The sequence below is a fragment of the Bidens hawaiensis genome, unplaced genomic scaffold (assembly GCF_021521415.1).
Source record: "Bidens hawaiensis isolate Kalapana, Puna unplaced genomic scaffold, B.hawaiensis_p1.1 tig00011635_1, whole genome shotgun sequence".
Taxonomy (NCBI): Eukaryota; Viridiplantae; Streptophyta; class Magnoliopsida; order Asterales; family Asteraceae; genus Bidens; species Bidens hawaiensis.
The window spans coordinates 453,177-477,102 of NW_027491913.1; the positions used below are offsets into that span (position 1 = coordinate 453,177).

The window sequence follows — 23,926 nt, forward strand, 5'->3', positions numbered from 1 at the left end:
CAACGTGACTGTTAGAACCAGTGTCCGGAAGCCATACATTTGATGCATGTGAGCGATAATCAGCATAGTTTGCTGATAGTTGTCGTTTCCTTAGGGTGTTAGAATCACAGTTGGGGCACTCAGACGGGATATGCCCAATTCCACACCTATTACATGTACCATAAACTGTATTTTGATTAGATACCCAATTAAATTGACCTCGATTACCTTCATTGTTGTTTCCAAAAGAACAGGAGTTGCTTCGGGCACCATGATCGCGATTAGAGTAACCGCGATCGCGAGAAGCATAGAGGGCTTGCGGCTGTGGTGTTTGTGGCTGAACTTGAAAACCAAGTTGAGACATAAATTGTTGGTGTGCCTGAAGGGTCTCAGTAGGAATTGGACTAGTTGCGGCTGGAGGAGATGGCCTACTGGTTGTGGCAGTGAAAGCCTGAGCGGGAACTGGATCTGTTTTCTTAACCATATAAATCATGGTAAAAAAGAAGACTGTGAAGTTCTATAAAGGCAGTCGGAAACTAACTGGTCAATATGCTAGACTTCAAACTATTGTACTCAGCGCGAAGACCAGCCATAACGAGCATAACTAGGTCTTTTTCTTTAAACGGTTCACCTATATTAGCCAAGGCATCAGCATATTCTTGTCCTCCTTGTTAGGGGTGCAATTGTGATGGTGGAATCAGGACATGGGATAGACCAGTCAACATAACCAGAAAGCTTGTTGGTGATAAGAAAAGGTTGCATCATAGTTTTCCAATAACCATAGTTAGTGGAAGAGAGGGTGAAACCAAGTAAAAATTATGATTGGTTTTCTCTATTGTAGTGAATGAAGCAAGCAAAGCCATTGTATTTGTTTTTGAAAAAGAAAAAAGGAGAAGTGTGGTAGCAACAGGCAATGGTTGATTGCCAAACTTAGGGTTGCAGAATGTTTGGCGGCAGATTAGGATTAGGGTTTCAGGAACGTGGCAGATTAGGATTAGGGTTTCAGAGACGTAGAGACGTGGCTCTGATACAAATTACCAAGTTAATCTTGGTGATTGCATTTGTATATTGTGTCTAATGATATGATGAACTAAGGAATATTAATAGAAAACATAAATACATTCTAGACCCTCTATTATAACATAATATAAATATTGTCTAATAGGACAAAGTGTTATCTTAAATCTTAACACACTGATTTACCATCCTCAGGTCATTTTTAAGGTTTGTAAACATCAAAAATGTTATCAGATGCTACTTTCTATATGAGAAATTACAACATTTTTCAAGTGCCATCATGATCTTTTTATGAACCATCAACCAACAGATTGCAAAGCTTGACCTTTTCATGTGATAACAGTCATAGAAAATGGCTGGCGATCAAAACCCTCGGTTTCTCATTTTCTGCTTCAACTTCTCTTCTCGCCCCGTCTCTAATTTCCTCAACCCTCGTGTCCCATATTTTGTCAACTAGCTTCCACGTATCGTCACTAACAACTTGAGTCTGCACACAACAAAAATGCACCATATACAAGAAAACACATGTTGAGACTTAAATCCATATGTAAACATAACTTTGCAACCATATATTAGATTATATTAGAAAACACAACATTTTAATATATTAGATTATTATTGAAACAATATAACTTTGTAACCATACTTAACGCACTACTTAATAAGAAAAAAGTTGCATTTTTAGACAAAAGTTATAAGTGGCAATCATGAGCCATTCTTTATAGAACGGGTTAATTCGGACAATAATAAATTGTATATGGATTTATTTAGGTAATCCATTAATCAACAGGTCACATGGGGCCTACTCAAATTAGTCAATAGGTCAAAACGGGCAGCTAACATAACACTTGTTAAGTTAAAACAGGTCTAAATGAGTTAGCACCACACACTATCATTGTTAAATATCTTTAGTACAAGCCTATTTTGACCCGAACCAAAGAGACACTTATTTAAACGGACTGTTTTGACCTGAACTCATTTTCACCCGAACCTCGTTTCGACCCAAACCAAAGTGACAACTTTTTAAAACACCCCGCGTTGACCGGAACTCATTTTCACTCGAATCCATGCTGACCCAAACCAAAGTGACCGTTTTTTTTAAAACGGTCAGTTTTGACCTGAACTCACCTTCACTTGAACTCGCTCTAACCTGAACCCAGCTTGATCAGTACCTGTTTTGACCGACACCCAACCCGACCCACCTGCTTCGTCAAGCCTAGACAAGACCGAACCCAACCCATGGTACCCATTTTTGACCCCTTAATTTGACCATGTTACCAATCACTTAAATCACATCTATAAACTTTGAACTAACCTCCATCGGACGCGGAGCACCAAAAGTTACAAAGCCAACATTTCCAGGTGCAAATGTGGCCCTACCAGGAAGAGATGCACCATATATTCCCCATCTTCCCGCATATATCAGTGCAGCATATTCATCCACCGGGGTCACACTAGGCTGAATGATAAAAAACGAAATTAATAATAATAATAATAATAATCATAATCATAATCATAATAATAAAAAGAGCATATGCATATATATTTTAAACATCAATTTCAAATAGATTATATAGTGTAGACAATTTAAATAATATCTTATACATTCAACTGCAAGAGGAAGTGATAACCTGAGATATCCGAGGGGCAGTTTTGTAGATACTCCAAATTTCATCAGCTTCAATTTCTCCCTTCTCAAGTAGAATATCTGAATATAGTAACAATGTGTTCTTATCTAAAATTAATCATAGTATATTACATTCACTTATCAAACCTGTGATCTCTTCTACCGCAGAATAATATCCTCGTAATACAGAACAACATTTTTCCATTGCAAAACGCATGTACTCGTCCTTTAATGCTTCCAGTTTGGAAGCAAGCTATGAAAATAAAATAGAATTATTTTCACGACCAACAAAACATGAAACCCTAAATATAGATTCCTATGCAAATGCACTTACATTTGGCACTAAATCATGTTTCTTCCGGTAGTAAGCCTTCCCAAATGATGTCATTCCAGACTGGAGAATTAAAAACTCAGCATGCATTGAAGCTTCTAATGTAGCCTTTGCAGATATCCAACATAAATTGTCTAATCCAAACATCTCCTCTTCAATTACTCTAGCTATTATATTAATTCAGGAGAGAATATTAGATACCATGTGTGCTGGTGGGTGTGGGGTTGTTATTTTGAAGAATCGAGATTATTATATACTTACGAGCACAAGCACGGACAATGGAGTTTACATAATCTGATTTCCTTTTAAACACGCGCCCTGAGTATTGCATGTTTGATTGACTCTTAACAGAATTGATATCCGTCTGCATATGAAACAATATTATAAGATGATACAGATATATATGTGTGTGTATATATGCACACACACATATATATACACGCGCACATACTTACCCCCTGAAAAGGACGATGGGGATCTGGAAAGTAGCATGCAAGAACTGAAACCGCAGCTTCTCTATACGCCAACCTCAGTTTTAGCTCTTCAGGGACTTCACTTTTATCTTCTTGACCAGTTTCAAAGGTTCCTTTTTGCTGAAAAATAAGCCATCAATATTTCTTAATCTTAACTAAATGTGACATATTAACTCTCTTCATAACGTTTAATACATACCCTTTTCAAGGCTTCTAGAAGCTCTTCTCGCCCTATGTAGTCCATGTCCTTTCTGGCAGTCAAAATGCCAGCTTCATTCCTGTTGACTTCATTGTCAGCTTCTCAATTTCAAAACTAACACATTAGAAGTCACAATGTCAACGTAGTTAAAACTTACAGTATATTCTGCAGTTCTGCTCCAGTAAAATCTTCGGTTTTGTCTGCAATTTCCAGTAATAATGTTTCCTTTTCCTCCTCGGATCGAAAAAACTTATTTTTCGCATGCACCTAAAGTGATAAAACTTGAATAATCATAATAATATTTAATGAATGTGGATACTGGATAGTGAAGATGGGAATGTTTACCTTCAATATGGCGAATCTACCGTCTCTAGAGGGCAGACCAACCCTAACAATCTTATCAAAACGACCTTTCCTTAAAAGAGCGGGATCAAGAATATCCAGCCTATTGGTTGCGCCAATAACCAGCACCTACATAGTAGTGTTAGGTTGTGCAGGAGGACAATTATTAAGTATATGATGGGAAAAAAAATGAGTACTTGAGATGTTGACTCTTTGAAACCGTCCATTTCTGTTAATATTTGAAGCAGCCCTTGTTCCCTCTCTGCACCACCCTATCAAGTCACAGTTTGGAACAGAAAATCATGAATGTGTATTTTTATGTATGAATGTGTGTAATGTATGTATTTTCCATACAAAACGTATATGTATGTATATTTATAATTATGTATATGCATTATTGCATTTAAAATACATATGAATGTATGAATAAAATGTATGTATGTATATATACGTGTGTGTGTGTAAGAATGCATACATATATCTACATATATATGTATGCATGTATATGTTTTTCATACTAGTAAAATGATTTGAAGTTTCACCATTATGTAAAAACTGCAAATAGTTTAGGGGTGTTTGGGATTCCTTATTTTTCCCTCCTTATGACTTATCTGTAAGTCATAAGTCACAACCTTGTGACTTATGAAACTTTTCCACTCACACATTAAGCAATCCCAAACACCTTTTTAACTTTTCAATAAGTTGTAAGTTATAAGGAGGCAAAAATAAGGAATCCCAAACACCCCTTAGTTGTAAATAACAAGTCGGCTTGTATTCTTTTAAATAACTAGCAGCCTAATGAAGATACAGTTATTTGATCTGTAACTTCATTGTAGGTAAATCTGATATAACCGTAAACAAAATATGTTAGAAAATAATACTAAAGAGCAATTCTCGGGTTCGTTCTAACTGCACTGATGAGTCATGAGATCCTTTTTAATAACTAAATTAGTCAAAAAGATTATATACGTCTGCATAGTTGTTAAATAAATACAAATATAGAAAATGAAAGAAAACCACGATATCATATGTTAAATATCAAAAAAAGATTTGAAATTTTGAACTTTTTTTCTACCGATACATATGTGCAGGGGTCTTTATGAAAAACGTTAGGGGCCATTAATGAAAAATCGCTTCTTTTTCAGACCTTGTCACGTATCAATGGTTTCAAGTACAATACTTAAGAGGTGTGAACATATGTAAATTAAGATGTTAAAACATTATTTGGAGGTTAAAAGCAAGTATTGTTACCATACCCCGCCAATATCAGGACCGCCACGTTTACTACCAATAGCATCTATCTCATCAATAAAAATAATTGAAGGAGCAAATGATCTTGAACTAGCAAAAAGATCCTTTACACGCGACGCTGCAACTCCAACAAACATCTGCATACAATTTCAAAGTTACCCATCATTCTGCCAAACCTTAATTTTCCACCTTCAAATCTAATACCTCAACAAAATCCGTGCCGTTGGCTGCAAAGAAAGGAAAGCAATAGCTTTTGCTAGAAGGGTTTTACCTGTTCCAGGTGGACCGTGAAGTAGGACACCTTTAGGACAGTATATGCCTTTATTTTGAAACTCTTCCTCATTCTTTAATATTCTAACAATTTCTTGCAATTCCCTCTTTATATATTCTTGTCCTGCAAAATCATCAAACGTGACACCTGTTGTCTCTTCCGCTGATATAAATTTCGCCCTGCACCCATTTTTGAACACATGTACATATGAATGAACTGATTATTTAGTTATTTTTATAATAAATTTATATATAATAATAATTAGTATATAATCTGGATTGGGATTATTATAAAACTTTCAAATAATTTAAAAACTCTTAATGACCAATCATTTTATTTATTTAGTTTTTATATTTAATATCATTTGAGGGTAGTTTTGTCATTTATTATGTCATTTTATGCTTACATATATGTAAATTGGTTATTACACATGTAAATTATTGATTAAATATATCATATATGTAATCATAAAATTACATATAACAAATGACAAACTATGCTCATATAATATTAAATATATAAAATAAATAAAGAAAATAGTTGGTTGTTAGGAATTCTTGAAGTTTCATAAACCCTTTTGAGTTCTGAAAACCTATATAATATATATTAAAAATGTTAACTAAAAAATAGTGAATAGTAGGCTCGTTTAGGCTCGCAAGCCAGCTGGAGCTTGATAAGTGAAGCTCGGACTCAGGCTCGATTTTTAAACAAGCTTACTTTTAGGGACCAGCTCGTTAAAGCTCGTCTCAATTCGAGCTTTTAACGAGGCAATCTCAAGTACTTGGTTCATAAGAATTGAGGCACTTACCGACTCTCTCCTAAAGATCCAAGTGTCTGGTTTTTTATAGGTTGTCTAATCTTTTTGGGCGGACTTCCCAAATCACACGGGATTAACTTTGCATAGATTGGTCTCATCATATTGTCAATCCATACATACAATCCTATAGCAAGTGCAAGTCGCATTGACCACACGACAATAGTTGCAATACTTGAGTACACTTCTGTATTCATGTTAACAACATCCACATTCACCACTTGTTGATGCAACTTTTGCCAAACATCATTCCAGCTGTCAACTGGCATACGGTCAACGATATGTCTCTTGAATACAACTTCCTTTTTTGATTCTCTATCCTTATAATAAGGTAAAATCACTGATACTGTTTGACCATAATTTGAGTACTCCATATATTGAACATTATTTGAATTAAGGAGTTGTAAGAATTCACTATACGCGATCTTGTGTGAATTTTCTGGGTCCCACTCGGTTCCTCTTAATTTTTGCTGCATTGTTAATAAAGTTCTACTCCAATTTGAAGCCATGACAAGTTGTCTTTCTAACTGTGTGTTTGCTTTTCGGTCAAGCTCCTCAAGTTTGTTAATACGGTCTTTTTCTGACTCCTTCAGCTTCTGAAAACATAATCGGTTAAGTAAAAATATATTATTAATTATGGGAAGGTTTAAATAAAAACACTAAAAATCGTGAGGAGGGTAAAAGAGAAATTTGGACTGTTGATCAAGTCAGATAAATGGCAATTTCGTAAGAAAATGGGAGTTAGTCAAGACTGGGAAAGGCAAAAGAAAAAACACACTCTATTTGCAACATTTTTTAAACGCATATAACTTTTATATACTTCATTATGTTTTACGTTTTTCATTGGACGCATTTACCCCTTTCCCTACGGGACGGCACGTCCTAGTGGCTTCTCACACTTGCCACGATTTAACCCTTTTCAGCATAACCACCTCTTATCATTATTAGATACAAATTCAAGTATAGTTGAATCAACTTTTCTTTTGCCTATCTCTTAAACCATATCATATTATCATTCGAACATTTGTTTGCAAACAAACAAAATGATAAATCTATTTCTAGTGTAAAAATAAATCCAGTTATCTTTGTAAAAGTAGCACATCATTTAAAAATTAAAAAAAAAATTAAAAAAAAAAAAACCTAACTCTGTATGGCAATGCATACGCGGGTCTAAATCATGAATCCCTAGTATGCCTATATTTATTTCATTTAGGCATTCACTTAATTGTTTAGAGTCTACTATGTAAAATTAAGCTATCACTCATTACAATTTAGTCTGAGTTTTATTAATGTTTTAGGGCAAACAGATAGTTTACTTCAAATTAGTGTTCACTCAGTCATGTTCATTCATTTATGTTTGTGAAGCGTTGGTTAATACTATTGACGAGCAAACATAAACGAGCACAAACATGTCCATTTTCTGAACGATTTTTAACACGAACAAGAAAACCTTTTCGTGTTCTATCGTTTGTTTGGTTATAGTTAAATGAACGAACACGAACATGTTCGCTCGGTCTGTGTAGTGAAATCAATGTAGCAATATCCTTGTTCATTTGAATGGCATAAATCAGCATATTAAACTTAACAACTAACGCCTAATTCAGTATCGAGATTACCTCGAACAGCTGCAATGACTCTGAATTGGAAGCCTCTGAAGCCCTAATTCTGAGTCTGCAGTTTCCATTAGAAGAGAAATTAGATTTGCTGTTGCTGAGGTGTAATCGAGTGAAGAACACATGGGGAGATGAGGATAATGGTTTAACTAGGGTTTTGTTACAAGCAGGGGATGATGATGATGATGATAAACAACGCCAGATATCAACCCTAGGCTGTCTTCTCCCATATCTGATTAAAGCTACAAGACTGTTCATTCCCTCTGTTCTGGATCTGGATCTGGTCTTTTGAATTGAAGCTTGGTTTTTCTAATTCATACGGTAAGCATTAGTTCCTTTGTTTTCTCTCTCTAGATTCATGGATTTAGTTGTTTAATTGACGTTTTCAATTCCTTTGTTTGATTAACGTTTTCATTATTAAAAATCAATTTCTTTGTTTAATTGACGTTTGAGGGTTTTGATTTGGCCGAAATTAGGTTGAGTCAATTGAACCCCATGGCGGCTGAATTTGTGCATCCGTCGCTCTCTGCAAATCATGTGAGGCCGGTTTTGGTACCATCGTCTCCAACTGCTACAAGGGTATGAATCTTTATTGTTATATGTTACTACAATTAGTAAATCCAGTCGGATCAAATTTATAGCTTGATGGGGAATTTAGGTGTTTATACTTAATGAACTGGTGGATTTATATGTAAATTGGTGATAAGTAAATCTAATGTTTTGTGGTAACTCTTTCTGCTGTTTGGTCTTTTGATCATAGTGCTTTTTGGTTCTGCTGATCATAGTGCTTTTGATCACATTGACACCTTCTACCGATTTCATTTTATGTATTACTTAGACTGTAGTGGTGTAATTTCCATTAATCATTGTATTTATGCTTTTAAGTACTTCATGTCTAGGTATAAAAATCAGTTTTCACAAATTGGAGTGTGTCATGATATAAAGTTTGAGGTGAACTAAAAAGTTGTCAGAAATAAAGGAATTCAAAATTAAAGAAAAACATGAATGTTTTATTATTGCCCAGAATTACAAAGTACAAATGAAGAACAACAAAAAATAGAAATTGTCAGTCGTTTTCTTGCTAAGGATTTTGAGGGATTTTTGCTCGATTCAATTAAAATAGAAACTCGAGAAAACATACAAAATATACAGTCATGGCTGCATCCGGGGTATTGCTTATGTGTTGCAGTTTTGTTTGGCCATTGTTTTCGATCTAGAACGAAAGATACAGATGGCGCGGTTCTTGCTAAGGAGCCAAATCCGACTGCTGCAAGGGTATGAATCTTTGTTGTTATATATTACTACAATTAGTAAATCGGTTCAGATCAAATTTATAGCTTGATGGGGAATTGATGTGTTTAGATTATTTAGTTTATTATTTTTTTGATTATTTAGCTTATTATCTTTGTGATTGTAGGGGTGAACTGGTCATTTTAAAAAACTAATAGAAGCTTTTAACGTCAGTTTGTGGAAATGAAGAAATTTGTGACAAGCCTTAAACATAAAGAATGATTTGTGTAACGAAGATTAAGAACGAAAAATGTAATTTACCTTTTATTATTGATCAATAATTAGTGTCGAATACGATTGCTAAATCATATTACTTTGTAATAATCGAAGCTTTTGAATAAAATTAGGAGCTTCTATACACTAAACACACGCAGGCATTGGCCCGTTTAACCTGCCTTTGACCCGTTAAAAACTCACATTTTTGAAGAGTTTTTACCATTCTCCTTTAGTATGCAGCCAGCTTTTACAAAGTGAGATTGCAAGGCCTGAATTCATGAGCTGGTGATCGCCAGATAGACTTAGTTTGACCCCATTTAACATCTTGTAAGTAAGCGGTTTTCCTACTTCCAATGGAAGCTTCGAATGTCCAATAATTTCATTTGTTAACTTCAACCATAGAAAACAGAAAGAGTCTTGTATAGACATGACTTAATTGACCAGTTGACTGTAACGCAGTTTCCCCTTTTAAAATCTATCCACTTTCCATGTAAGTTTGTTTATTTGATATTTATTTAATTTCAAGTGGAGTTTTGTTATTTAAACTCAAAATCATCCCGCAAAAAGCTTGTTAGAGCTCATATTACTCACGTATGGTTGCCACATTGTCAACTTGTATGAAGGATTTACCTTTTATGCTTTTGCGGTCACTAGAGGAAGAGTTCAACTTCCTCATCAATAAAAAGGTTTTATTATTAAATTCTCTCTCAATGTATAATTCCATATTATTTATTCTAACTACTAATATTTCAGGATCAAATGAATAACGAGACTAAGATAAAAAAAACATTTGTTTTATCGAAGAGCTTTGCAAGTTTAAGATTGCACCATCTGGGCTCATCTTCAGTTGTCTAAAGGTAACTCAAGGCATTTCATTAAACACATTAAGTGCGTGCTGATTCGCTGTTTCGTTTAACAATTACATTTTTGTTTAAAATATTAACATATTTAATAAAATATTACTTTACTAAAATTATTTAAGATAACTATAGAAAGCTAAAATCAAGGATTATTAGTTGTGTAATTTCCTTCATTCGTGTGATACAGCTTATAAACCGGATTTCATTTTTTTTTTCCTTTTTTTGGCTTTATAGGATTTTTATAAATGAAAAAAGTAGACATAATATGTTACTTTAATTTGTATTAAAATTTCATAGGTTAAGGTGAGAATTACCATGATAAGGTGAGAATTAGTTAAATGCATTAATATTACCAAGATATGTACTAACAAAGGGTTATAAACTGAAATCATACATGTCAAGGATTAATTTTATTTTTTAGGATAAAAATAGATTAAGATCAAATTTAATATACTATTTCAATCTTTCCTAAATATATACTATTTAAACCAATCTATTAATATTAAAAAGTTAAACTTGCTTTATCAATCAAGTCAACTATTTAAAATTAACATATTTAATAAAATATTACTTTACTAAAATTACTTAAGATAAATATGAAAAACTTTAATCAAAGATTGTTAGTTGGTTAAATAGTTATACGGTAAATCAATGTAATTTAAAACTGCAACAGATTACTAAAATATCGACTAAATATACGGGATTACTATTAAAATTTTAAACTTTCCTTATCTAATATTGAATTCAACTATTATATATAATATTTAGGTTTAGGTAGAATTCTTGCCTTTTCACTTCTGGTATCTAGGAACTCATAGTAATATCACAATTATCTAAGCAATGGCAAGTAGGTTAGTATGTGTTTTTTATGTTCTTGGTATTCATATTAATATGTTATCAAACAAATCATTCTACCTTTTATGATTTGACTGTCTTATATTTTGCTTTCTAATACATATATCGGTTGGTGGCAGCAAACTTATCATGCTCAATCAACTTCCAAGTTCGAAGGACTGCCAGGATGGCTCTACAATCAAAGCTCGTGTAATCCGATTATGGGATAATCATGTTTGGGTAGGCCATCATCTGATGTTGAAGAAACCAAATTATTTGCAAAATGGCTTTTAGATATAGGTGAAGGTAATGTTGGCGATCCTAATGATGGTGTTGCAACGATAGATATACCTAACGATCTACTTATAAAAGATTCTGTTGATCCTATATCAAAACTTTTTGACTTTGTACATCCTGATATTCTACAGAATTACGAGAACCAACATTACTTTCAGGATAGAGACATACTTGCACCAACAAACGAAATTGTTGATGAGATTAATGATAGTTTGCTCAAGTTTTTTTCAGGTGATGAAGTCGAGTACTTAAGTTCAAATACCATATGTAGTTTAGAATATATCAATGACACAGTTGATACATGTTTATACTCGCCTGAACTGCTTAATGGTCTAAGAATATCCGAACTACCAAACCACAAGCTTGTGCTAAAAGTTGGTGTTCCTGTGATGCTCTTTAGAAATCTTAACCAGAAAGAAGGCTTATGTAACGGTACTCGACTACAAATTATATCTTTAGGTACTTGTGTAGTTGAAGCAAAAATTATTTCTGGAACTGACATTGGACATAGAGTTTTGATCCATAGATCACCACTGACTCCAACAGACAACAAAATAGCATATAAGTTTCAAAGACGACAGTTTCCCCTTGCAGTATGTTTTGCGATGACCATAAACAAAAGCCAAGGTCAATCATTATCTAGGGTTGTTTTGTACTTGAAAGAACCCGTGTTCTCACATGGACAGCTATATGTCGCCTTGTCAAGAGTTACAAGCAGGTGTGGGCTAAAGATTCTGATTCTTGATAAACAAGGTAATTTGACCAATACAACCACATATGTAGTGCAAGGAAATTTTTCTTATTTGTAAAATAGTTGCGTAATGTTTGTTTTGTAATTCATGTAATTTTACTGTAAGTTGTAATTGTATTAACAATATATGATAATTGTCTCATGTGTTATTGATTCTATTTTGCTTAATGTTTAAATATTATAATTTTTATTAATTCCCTGTGTGATACACGGGTCTCAAACTAGTAAATGTAATATAATAAACGAACACAAACATGTTGAGTCCGATGCTAAGTATAATAAAAGTACTAATAACATGGAGAGCCCGAGGACGTTTGTGGCTAAGGTGGAAGAGAGAGATGGGACGGTTTTCTAAAATTGGATTCATCCACATGCCCAGTAAAATGAACACAATCATGTTTCTTTCGATCCGGACCTAAATATGCGCACCCCTAGCTACAAGCACTGGTTTCTAAAGAAAGAAGCCAAGAAGCTAGGGACCTCACCACGATGGCTTGTGAGCTCATAAGATTAGTAGCATCTTGTTATAGTTACTTAGCTTAGAAAAGTCGACTATGATATGACTTAGAGTAAAAGCCTACTAAAAGTAACTATAGGTACTTGCGACGCCTTCTTTTGTGAAGTAGGATTACACCTTTCACAAAAAAGGGATAACTAGCCTACACAAGTTAAGCCAAGGAGATGACTCTTTACAACTTATGGAAGACCCGTTGTTTCGAGAAAGCTCTTAGTTCGCCTATAAAAGTAATCACATGCACTTCGTGGCGTTCATGCCATCCCTTTCTCTCTATCTATCTCTGTGTGTGTGTGTGTACTTTGACATCTCTTTCACTTATCAATAGAGGTGTTATTCGGGTTATATTTTCGAGTTTCGGGTTTTGGGTTTTTCGGGTCAGGTTTCTTGGGTTCGAGAAATTTTTTTCTAGTACTCATACCCAACCCTAATCTCCTCCGGGTTATTCGGGTTCAGGCTTTGTGAGTACGGGTTAATCATGTTTCGAGTATTTGGCCTAAAAACTATACATACACACACACACACACACACAGACACATAGGGAGATTTCAAATAAGAACTACTTTAAGTTTTAAGAAATTGAAAGAACTCAATGTAACAATTTTTTTTAGAATTTTTTTTACATATGCGTAATATATGTAAGTTACATATACGTAATAAAATTACAGATTTTTTTACGCACCGAGTCGATTTTTTTACATATGTGTAACGGACGTAAAAGTTAGTATAATCACTTACATCTTTATTCTCTCTTATACTTTGACTTTTTTGCCAGATTTAATCTCAACCACATATTATAATCCATTTAATTAAATGTGTGGCAAAGAATGGAGTTCTTAAGTTCTTTAAATCGACATGGTTCTCAAAAGATCTCTCCCCTATATATATATATCGAATGTTTCATGCGAGAAGTGCGAGAAGTCAATCTAGGCCACTCATTTAATTTTTAATCTTACATCATTAAAAATATATGAAAAAGATATTAAAGTAATATAAATTTATTCTCTCTCCAATTAATATATATAATTAAACCATATGAGTTACATCTCTAACTAATATAATTAATCTAATAAAAAATAACTAAAATAATTAAAAAATAAATAAATCCATAAAACAATAAATTTATCTTTATAATTTTTTACCCTATATTTTGAGTTCACCCTACACAACTATAATTTTTTCTTACATCCCCTCAAAATTTTCCTACATATCTTTAATTTTTTCATACACGTCTTAATTTTTTTCCTACTCATTTTCAATTATCTTCGTACGTATGCTTTTTGTCCTACACATCTTATGTTTCCTACGCATATTCAATTTATTTCTATACATCTTTAATTTCTTCCTACACATCTTTAATTTTCTCATACACGTATTATTTTTTTGCCATACACATATTTGGTTTTCTCATACACAACATATTTTTTTCATACACATTTACGTTTGTTGTACACATTTTTTTTTCGTCCTACACATCTCCAATTTTTTCCTACACATATTTAATTTCTTTCTACGCATCTTCAATTTTTTCCTACATATCTTTAATTTTCTCATACACATCTAAATTTTTTCCCCTACACATCTTTAATTTTCTCATACACATCTTATTTTTTATCCTACACATTTTCAATTTCTTCGTACATAGTTTTTTCCGTTTTACACATCTTCAAACTATTTTTATATTTTTTTCAAAAGAGTAATCAAAGATGAAGATACTATTTTGCTTAAATCTTATAAATTAAAAGCTGTTTATTGAAGAAAAAAGAACAAAATTATATCTTACACTAACAAATAATGAAATAAATAAATTGTAACTTACAAATCATAAATTTTGGATATTTATGCTTTGGGCTTTTATTTAGGGATAGATAAGATAAATTAAATGATGAATTATTTTACTATAACTAAACTACCATTTTCTTATTTATTTTAATGTCTTTCAAATTTTATTAAATACAATAAATTCAATAATGTTTCAACCATTGATTAATAATCTAATGGTTGGGATTACTTCTTGCACTTCTCGTTATAAGAATTACTTCTGAAATGAACCTAATAATATATATATATATATATATATATATATATATATATGCTAAAATTCAAGCAAACATATCATTTTCAAATTTGAACTTATATAAGCAAATAACAAACTACATAATACAATAGAAAGAGTCTGAAGAACGCTTCGATTGATGGAATGAACAACCAGTCGACTGATGAACTAAGCCCGTAAAACGGATTCGATTGATTGAATAAATACCTTGTCGAATGAATGTTGGAATAGTAATCGATAGATGGGGTTGAAACCGGGACGGAATTTATATTCATTAAATAGGCTAAGGCAGGTGATATAATAATTAAATAGAATACTTAGTCAAACGGGTTATTCAGGTTTTTCGGGTTTACTCGAAACCCATTAAAAAGTAATTGGTACTCGACTCGTATTAGTTTGGGTTGTACTCGGTTTCATTAGATTCAAGTTCGGATTTCATGAGTACGGGACTTTTGAGTTCGGGTTAATAATTATTCGTGTCGGGTTTTGGGTTACAGTTAAAAATGACAACCCTACTTATCAACTAGCTCCCGATATAATATCTTACTCTCACGTCAAAAGATGATCGCAAGAGACCCCTCATGTGGTTAGGCTAACGGTGTTGTTGTTCTTAACAGACCTAGGAAGCTCTGAGCTTAGTATATCCTTGGACCTTGAACCCTTAGAAAGCCATATTCTTGTTATGGCAACAATTATGTTTATCTTATTCCTTGTTTAGTAGAGTTTGGTTTTCTGGAATGCATAGATATAAATAGGGCCATCGTAATTTAGATTGCTCTAACCTAAAATTGTTATACTCATTTGTTTGGTTTTACCCATACTTTCTTTCTTTTATTTTTTCAATCACAAAACCCATCTTCCTTAAACTTAAACCACCAGTCTTCCTTTAAAACATGGTCAGTGATAAACCACCAGTCTTCGATGGAGAACCATCCAACCCCAAACCCAAACTACGTGGTGCGATTCTTCATTTCCAATTACATTGGTGATGAAATGGTGGTATAGAGGTAGGGTCGTAAAATAAGGAAATAGACCCAGAAGCTCTTGGTCCGTTAGACACTTCTACGGGTCATTTCTGCCAAGAATAGTACCCTCGAAAGACACCCGCCAAAAAGTAGAAGTTCAATCAATTCGTCAGAAATCTACAGAAACCCGCAGGCAGAAGAATAAGTGAATGTAAGAACATTCTTCTAGAAGCTTGCTGGAGGCACCCATAGGAAGGAGAAAGAATGACTTCACATTGTAAATAAAAGACAGTTGGCAAATAGAAGATTCCTGAATAGTGACGTTTACCTTCTCAATAGAGAGCATGTGAAGGTGTAACCAATGAGGAGGAGCCAGCTGGATACTCCCCAACAGTCTAGCACATGGCCAGCTGTTACTCCCCATCATAACCGGCCACGTGCCACTCCAGGTAAAAGAAAACATCTTTTAGATAGTGACAACTTGATTAATCATTCTCTCTCACCCCCGGCTATAAATACTCTCATAATCATCAATCACTTTTCATTCAATACTCTCTCTCTCTCTCTAGAAATTGTTACCAATTCTCATGTCGGAGGGTGGTTACAAGAAGACACTCCATCTTGTCATTCTCGTAACGAGCTCACGGTGGGTTGTTTTTGCAGGATCTCGGTCTATTAACATCCATTTTACCCAACCACGTTACTAAATCCTTATTCTGGTAACGTAGATCTAACCCTAATATTGCTCTGATTCATGCTTCTTCATTTGCGTCATCCGTGAGACTCGAACCCATGACCACGTTTATGGAGGGAAGGGGCGTGAAGCCGAAAATGAGTGAGAGGTGATATGTTTGTAATCATTTACATAAATAGTCAACGCATTTATATAAATAGAGTTACATGTACAATAGTAAAGGATGAAAGGGTCATACAACCCAAACGTGCTACAAGTTTGAAACCATGAACCCAAACTTGTAACCTTTAAAACATTAAATACCCAAAAGTGTACCTTTGGTCAAAGTACAGGAACTGTATTTATAACCAACACTTTGAAAATAAACGCAAATATTATTTTGATTTGAAATATACCTGGTTATCCTAGATATCCTCTCATAAATCAATATTATTTCTTGCATGCATATTTCTCGACTCCATAAATCCATAGTTTGTTTTATAATCGAAACCCTAAAAATCCACATCTTATTATTATCCTCAGCCACAGAAACCTATCACCGCCAATAAATTTAAAACCTCTCATCTTCAATCCCCACAAACCCACTCAAACTCTTAACCCATGGCCATAACCAATGCACCCGAAACCACCCGCCACAAACCCCATCAAACAATGGACGACTATGACAAGGTTAAAAGCTTGAAATCACTCAACGACAGGTTGCTTAAAGAGACCACTGAAAAGCGTCAGCAGGTTGACTCGTTGGTTCAGAAGAATACGTATTTGGAGTCTGAGGTTAATCGGACGGTCATGGAGAACGATGAGTTGAAATCCGAGATGGGTTTGCTGACGGAAGCATTGGTGAGGCTGGAGATTGAGAAAGATGTAGTTTTTGTCTATTTGAATGTGCAGTTGAATCAATTAATGGAGCGTTTGGAGGATGATTTGAAGAGGGTTTTGGAGGACAAGAGTGAGATTGAGAGGGTGAAGCGCGAGAAGGAGTCGGAGATTGCGGGTTTGAATAAGCGGTTAAGCGAGTTTCGGGTCGAAATAGACGAAGAGAGAGCGGTTTCGGCTCGGGTTAGTGACAAGAGGGATGCGATTAAAGTTTTGTTGGAGGGTAAAGTTTTGGAGGTGAATGAATTGAAAGTGAAGGTAGCTAAAATAGAGGAAAAGGAAGCTCGGGTTTTGACGGAGGTAGCGGAATTGAAGGAGGAGTGTGATAGATTAAAGGCGGAGAATGTAGCTGGTGTGATGCGGGTTGAATTGGTAATGAAGGAAAAGGAGGATGTTCAAGCGAGATTGGTTGAATCGGATAGCATGGTTGATGGATTGCGGAGGGATGTTGCTAATTTAGTTGAAGAGAAAAAGGTGATTGCGGACGAGAAGGCTGCACAAGATGATAAGAACTCTGAGTTGCAAGGTTTAGAGGATGAACTTAGGAAGCTGGTAGAGAGGATGAGAACCGAAGAGGGAATATTGCGTGAGAGGATTGCTGATTTGGAGAAGAAGTATGCTGCAAGTTTGGATAATGAAGTGGAGATGAAGAGCAGAATCAGTGAGTTGGTTGAAGAGAAGAAGGAAACCGAGAGGCGGATTGAGTGTTTAGTTAATGAAAAGAGTTTGGTTTTGAAAGATTTGCAGGGTGTGATGGACGAGTTGCAGCAGCAGAAGCTTGCATTTGAGCAGGTTATTGAACGGAAAACCGAATTGGAGAATGTTAAGACGCACGTGGAGAATGAGATTGTCAAGAAAGACGAACAGTTAAGCGCATGTAAAGACACGATTTCGTCACTGGAACAGTCAAATTTTAAGCATATTGAGAAAGTCAAGGAGTTAGAGATTGAATCAGGAAGCTACAAATCTTTACTTGATCAGGTTACAGTTGAGAAGGATGAAGTTGTCAAGCAACTTAATGATCAAAAAGCCGTAGCAGATGATTTAAACCAGACGATCACATCAATGAAAATGGAAATTCAAGATTTGAACCTAAAGTTATCAGCTTTGACAGCAGTAAATGAGGAGAATTTAGGTGAAAAGAATCGATTAACCGATCAGTGTGCAGGGTTGGTTAAAGAAGTAGCTGATCTAGAAGCAAGATTTGCTGAAAATCGAGTCGAACTGGAGGGTAAACTTAGTGCAGCAGAGGCTAACTTGAACCAGGTGCTGAATATGTTGAAGAAAACAGTGATGGTGTGTGAAGGAACCGGTGATTTTGATCAAGAAAACGGTGTGGAAGATGAGATTAAAGAGCATGTTGCAGGGATTGAAGCGATTAAGAGAGCTTTGATGGATAAAGAGAGTAGATTGGAAGAGATGAAAATGCAGGTTGAGTTGGTTAAAAGCTCGGCTAAAAAGGAGAAGGGGTTCTGGACCATGGTGTCATCTGCGACGACACTGTTAGCTGCGGCTGCTTCTCTGGCGTACGTGGCTCGAGCCCATTGATTCAGTTCAAGTTTTGTGGTCGATTTTATAAATTTTGTTTACTGTTACTGAAAGGAGTTTATTGTAAACTCGGTTTTGGGGTTACATAATAAAAGATGTTTATTAACTAATGGTTTGGTTGGGCTCGGTTTGGTTAAAATGCGTTTCTATAAATGTATCAAATAAATTTAAACTGAACTTATATGTTTTTCATTTTAATGGTTCACTAACCAGTTTATATCGACTCACCTATATTTCCTAAATATTTAGTTGTGATTATTTAAGCTCACTCTGGTCTATACAAGTACATATTTTCTTTTTCCTTCTTCATAAACATATATGCCTATGAACTAGTGACTACACTAGTATTAATCCTACACAGATGCAAGCCTATTCTTGCTTCATTTGTTTGCATGTCACTGAAAATGAAGGCAAGGTTTAAGCATATTCGTTAGTATTGATACATATTAAACAACATTCAGTATTGAAACGAAGTTATTTCATCACCATATTTTTTTTCTATTGGAAAATCGGGTAAAAGTAGAGTAACTTAAGTTGCTTGTAAACCATAACCAGAATTTGGTGTTCCAAAGTGAGGTTTAACAACTTTGATGACTAGTAACTTAGGATGCCTGTAGTTAAAAGTAAAATTGAGAAAAAAATTTAATTTGTGAGAAAACAAGGTTAACCATTCCACTGTGTGTCATGCTTAGATCAATAAATTTTATAGTATATGTAACATAAAAAATTCAAAAAAAGTAGAGGAATGCTTAACCTTGATCAGTTGATCAACCCTTAATAGGTCATATCTGATAGGTCATATCGGCCCGTAAGAGCCAAAACTTTGTTTTTAGTAGAATTGGATTTGCTATCTAAAAGAGGGTTGCGACGCAGCTTGTTGCCCGCTTACCTGCCACTTCATTGCAAAAAAAAAAAAAAGTAGACTAGGGAGGCCTTTTGGTTTAGTTTTGAAGTTAAAATGAAGTTGGTCAATAAGATCTTGTAGCGTTACAAACTTTTTGAAGCCTCCTTTCGACGAGCAAATATCATAATAATTTCTTGTTCTGCATAAAGAATTTACAATGGGGTTTCACTGACTTTGTATTCACGAGTCTTATTCTTCACAATATTTAGCATTACAAAATACAAACTATGTATTCTCCGCAACCTTTGATTTGTCCAATAGAATAAGTTCTTTATAGGCGCGTAAATTTATATATCGAAATTCAACTGATTATTTTTAACATCTGCCAACCGTGTTAAAGCCTAACGTTAAAATCCATGGTTATTATCAAAATTCACAGTTCAGACTTCATAGCTCCCAGGGCCGGCCTGGGGGGGGGGGGGATGGTCTGGGTAGTCGACGACCCCCGGCCTGATGCCCCGCTAGGCCTGATTTTTTTAATTTTTAATAAAAAAAATTATATGTATTTATATGAAAAACAATATGTATATTTAATGTTTAAATCAATTACATAACAACCAGCTTAGTTTAGTGGCAAAGAGGTATGACTTCCAACCAAAAAGTTGTGGGTTTTTTTTTTGAACAATAAACTTTTATAAACAACAAAACGCGTCAAAACCGCAACCTCCACAAAACAGAGAGAAACCCCACCAAAACAAAAGAGAAACTACATAAATGCAAATTTACACCACTTTGACCAATCTATATGTCTATCTTTCGATTTATTCTTGTACCAAAGAAAACGATAGACTTTATATCCCCAATTATGTCTTCAACCTTCACTTAGAAAAGGCTGTGAGCTCTAGTCTATTTTTATACAAAAGTTTTTAACGTAACCCAAATAATAATGAAGTAAGCCTGTTTAAAAATTAAATTGTTTAAAACCAATAAAATATTCTTTTTAGTTAAGTCTCAAAATATTTTTCTCATTTAGATCAAAATATTTTAACAATTCTCGAAGACCGACACCGCCTTAAAACAAACTATTAACCACACGTCCACACATAGCACTAAGGAACGTCTATTTTGATGTACTGTATGTAAGACGACTGTGTAAAATTAATATATATATTCGTGTTGCACAAGTCTTTCTTCACTCTTTCAATCATTCATTCACCGGAACGGAACGGAACGATGTCTACTGAATCTGCTGCTTCCGCAATCCTCAGGTTTTACTCCCAATTTCAATACCTACTGTTCCTTGATTTGTAATATGAAGTTAAGTGATGCATATGTTTGAGCAGGTGGATTTGCTGGATTTCATCGACTGGACGGGAGTCGAATGCCTCAACCAGAACACGGCTCATCCTTTCGCCAATGCTCTCAAACAGGTAGCTCACTTTTCATTTCTTACCTAGGTTTTTAAGATAGTTGCTGTTAATTAATACCGAGGTTTTTAAGATTCAGACCTAGTGAATTTCAATTAGCTTTCCACTTACACTGGTAGGGTTTGGTGAGGCTGGGTTGGGCCAAACCTTTTCGCTATTCCGGAAGATACTGACACCGCTGACTCCTCTTGACATGTAAACTATAGTATCCAGATAACTAACTTTGAGTGTGGCACAATACAAAAGTACTAAAGTAATAGTAGTAAACTACTGATAACGGTGATGGATTGGTGAGAAAACCATACCAACTCATGAACCACAAGTAAGTATATTCACCTAAATAGGTGTCACGAACTCACGGTTATATGGATTATTAATATGATAGATTAATGAAGTACAATTCATCTGAAATTTCGAGTTTAAAAGTTTAGCGTGAATGCGTGAGATGCACAAAGTTAGGAAATGACAAAGTGAGTGTGTGTGTGTGTGGGGGGGGGTAGGGAAGATAGGTTAGTCTGTTCAACCCCATGCAAATATACACGAGAATCTTACTTCAGCTTAGTACAATTAGCTTGGGTTCGTGTGTGTAGCACAACCTGTGAAGTGAGAAATATTTGTCAATGTGTTTTTTGGTTTCATGATCTTTTTAATTTTTGAATGTTTTGGTTTGTGGAACAGGGTTATAGAGAAGACGAGGGTCTAAATCTGGAAAGTGATGCAGATGAGCAACTTCTGATTTATATACCATTCACTCAAGTTATCAAACTGCATTCTATTGTTATTAAAGGACCTGAGGATGAAGGTAAATGTTTCTGGCCTTCTGCATTTTATTGTTATTAAAGGACCTGAGGATGAAGGTACATTTTTCTGGCCTTCTAGTTGTATCATGCATCTGTTTGGTTGTGTACCTGCAATAATGTATGACATGGACCATACCTTAATACATGTTTTTGGCTATAAACGATACTGCTAATCAAGAGAATACTTATGGTCCACAATCAATTTCACTAATATCTTGTGATGATTTCTAACATAACAGCCAGTCAGATAAATAAGGAATTTAACCTTTTTACTAAACGAAACTATTTTTTTTTCTGGCTATAATTGGATATAGAAGTTTTGCATTATTGGGAGTATTGAACTCACTTCATGCATGTGCAAACTATTTGATTGTAATAAGTACAAGCTAAATTTGATATGCTGAAAATCCAAAAAGTAATAAAAGTTCTGTTCATCTATAAAACAGCAGTTAATTAACATTAAATAGTGCATAGTGTTATATCTTCTAGTATGCAAGAAGCGATAAACGATAAAGATATAAAAGGCCTAAAAATGTGAGGACATGGAAGATGGTTTGGAAATTTGAGACAACTTGTAACATATGAATATATGCTTTTGTCAAATCTTCTTATAAAATGTAACCTGTGAAAGTTTCATGTAAATGCTCTAGTGCATAGTATTATATCTTCTGGTATGCAAGAACAATAAACAATAAAGATATAAAAGGCCTAAAAATGTGATGACATGGAAGATGGTCTGGAAATTTGAGACAGCTTGTAACATATGAGTATATGCTTTTGTCAAATCTTCTTATAAAATGTAACCTGTGAAAGTTTCATGTAAATGTTCTGGTTGCCAGCTTCTTGTTGTTTTTGAAGTGACTTATATTCTTATCAATACCTTTTACCAATATTTGTTACTGGAACTCAAGTCCAGTTAGATATAATGTTGTAAATTTATTGTGAATCTATTGGACCTTCCTACACTCTTTATCCAATTTGTAGGTCCTCAAACCGTAAAGCTTTATACAAACAAGGAACACATGGGATTCAGGTAACTTAAAAAAATATAATAAGTTATTCTCCTGGTTCGTTTATCATATATAACCGGTTATTACAATGGCTATATGTAATGCAGTAATGTTAGCGACTTCCCCCCTAGTGACACACTTACTTTATCTCCCGAGAATCTCCAGGTAAGCCACATACTCATTTTCTTTAATACCTTATATAATTAATGAACACATAAATTATTATTCTTGCAATAGTAATATATTAAGTCTTGATGATTTGGCCAGTTTTCTTATTCAGTGTTTTGGTTCTATGTTCATTCAGGGTAAACCAGTTGTGTTGAAGTATGTTAAGTTTCAAAACATGCGCAGGTAATACATATATTTCTTTACTTGAGATCATGATAAACGATAGGCTGGCTAATTAACATATGCTTTGGGTCAGTTTGACAATATTCATTGAGGACAATCAGTCTGGTTCGGATATTACAAAAGTTCAAAAAATCATTCTGCATGGGACCACGTAAGTTTCTTGTATCATCTTTCTTGGTGTATACGTTTTGTACCTCTTTCACGTGCTATTATAGATGGCATTACAGTGTTTATGCGATATCTTATTGTTTGGATGCACTTGGGTGGTTGAAATTGTAATAATCAGATATTTAAATGTTATCTATGCTGCAGAGTGGAAACAACAGATATGAAAGGCTTGAAAAAGATCGAAGATCATTGATGAAGAGGGTTGTTTGAACTGGTTATTAACTGTTTTGGTTTGATGGCATGTAATGCAACATAGATTTGGACCTACCATTACAAACATATTTATAATAAGGTCATGGATATCCTTTGTGACATTTGCCTGGCACTTTGTTTTTAGACCACTTCTTTTTTAAGTAGCGATTGGATGCTTCGTTTATCATATTATCATTGTAAACTGCTTAATTTGGAGGTGTTTACTTTCGCATGAGTAATTTCACATATCCATGTAATGTTCAAACGTTAAAGAGTTTTCTAAACGGATGGCATTTTGTTAAATGGATGGACCGAT

General features: G+C 34.4%; 3 protein-coding genes and 1 pseudogene across 4 annotated transcripts; 3 read left to right on the forward strand and 1 right to left on the reverse strand.

Annotated features, from left to right (window-relative positions):
* Positions 1-1,163: 1,163 nt before the first annotated feature.
* LOC143538509 (putative inactive ATP-dependent zinc metalloprotease FTSHI 4, chloroplastic) lies at positions 1,164-8,175 on the reverse strand (annotated as a pseudogene). Its single transcript, XR_013136255.1, has 15 exons — positions 7,921-8,175; positions 6,299-6,900; positions 5,424-5,669; positions 5,225-5,356; positions 4,166-4,240; positions 3,972-4,097; positions 3,784-3,893; positions 3,627-3,705; positions 3,410-3,547; positions 3,216-3,318; positions 2,958-3,121; positions 2,771-2,876; positions 2,628-2,704; positions 2,312-2,455; positions 1,164-1,483 (listed from the first exon to the last, which is right to left on the reverse strand). The product of XR_013136255.1 is annotated as a putative inactive ATP-dependent zinc metalloprotease FTSHI 4, chloroplastic (transcript).
* A 237-nt stretch (positions 8,176-8,412) lies between these two features.
* LOC143538510 (uncharacterized) lies at positions 8,413-14,547 on the forward strand. Its single transcript, XM_077032061.1, has 4 exons — positions 8,413-8,496; positions 10,581-10,606; positions 11,362-12,007; positions 14,542-14,547. The coding sequence occupies exons 1-4, from the start codon at positions 8,413-8,415 to the stop codon at positions 14,545-14,547; spliced, it is 762 nt and encodes a 253-aa protein (XP_076888176.1).
* A 2,366-nt stretch (positions 14,548-16,913) lies between these two features.
* Positions 16,914-18,893, forward strand: LOC143538495 (uncharacterized). The gene has a single exon (XM_077032051.1). It carries the CDS (start codon positions 16,995-16,997, stop codon positions 18,816-18,818), a length of 1,824 nt encoding a protein of 607 aa, XP_076888166.1. The 5' UTR covers positions 16,914-16,994; the 3' UTR covers positions 18,819-18,893.
* A 2,002-nt stretch (positions 18,894-20,895) lies between these two features.
* Positions 20,896-23,760, forward strand: LOC143538511 (PITH domain-containing protein At3g04780-like). Its single transcript, XM_077032062.1, has 8 exons — positions 20,896-20,919; positions 21,006-21,092; positions 21,768-21,891; positions 22,874-22,922; positions 23,007-23,064; positions 23,204-23,250; positions 23,324-23,401; positions 23,563-23,760. The coding sequence occupies exons 1-8, from the start codon at positions 20,896-20,898 to the stop codon at positions 23,609-23,611; spliced, it is 516 nt and encodes a 171-aa protein (XP_076888177.1). The 3' UTR covers positions 23,612-23,760.
* The last annotated feature ends 166 nt before the right edge of the window (positions 23,761-23,926 follow it).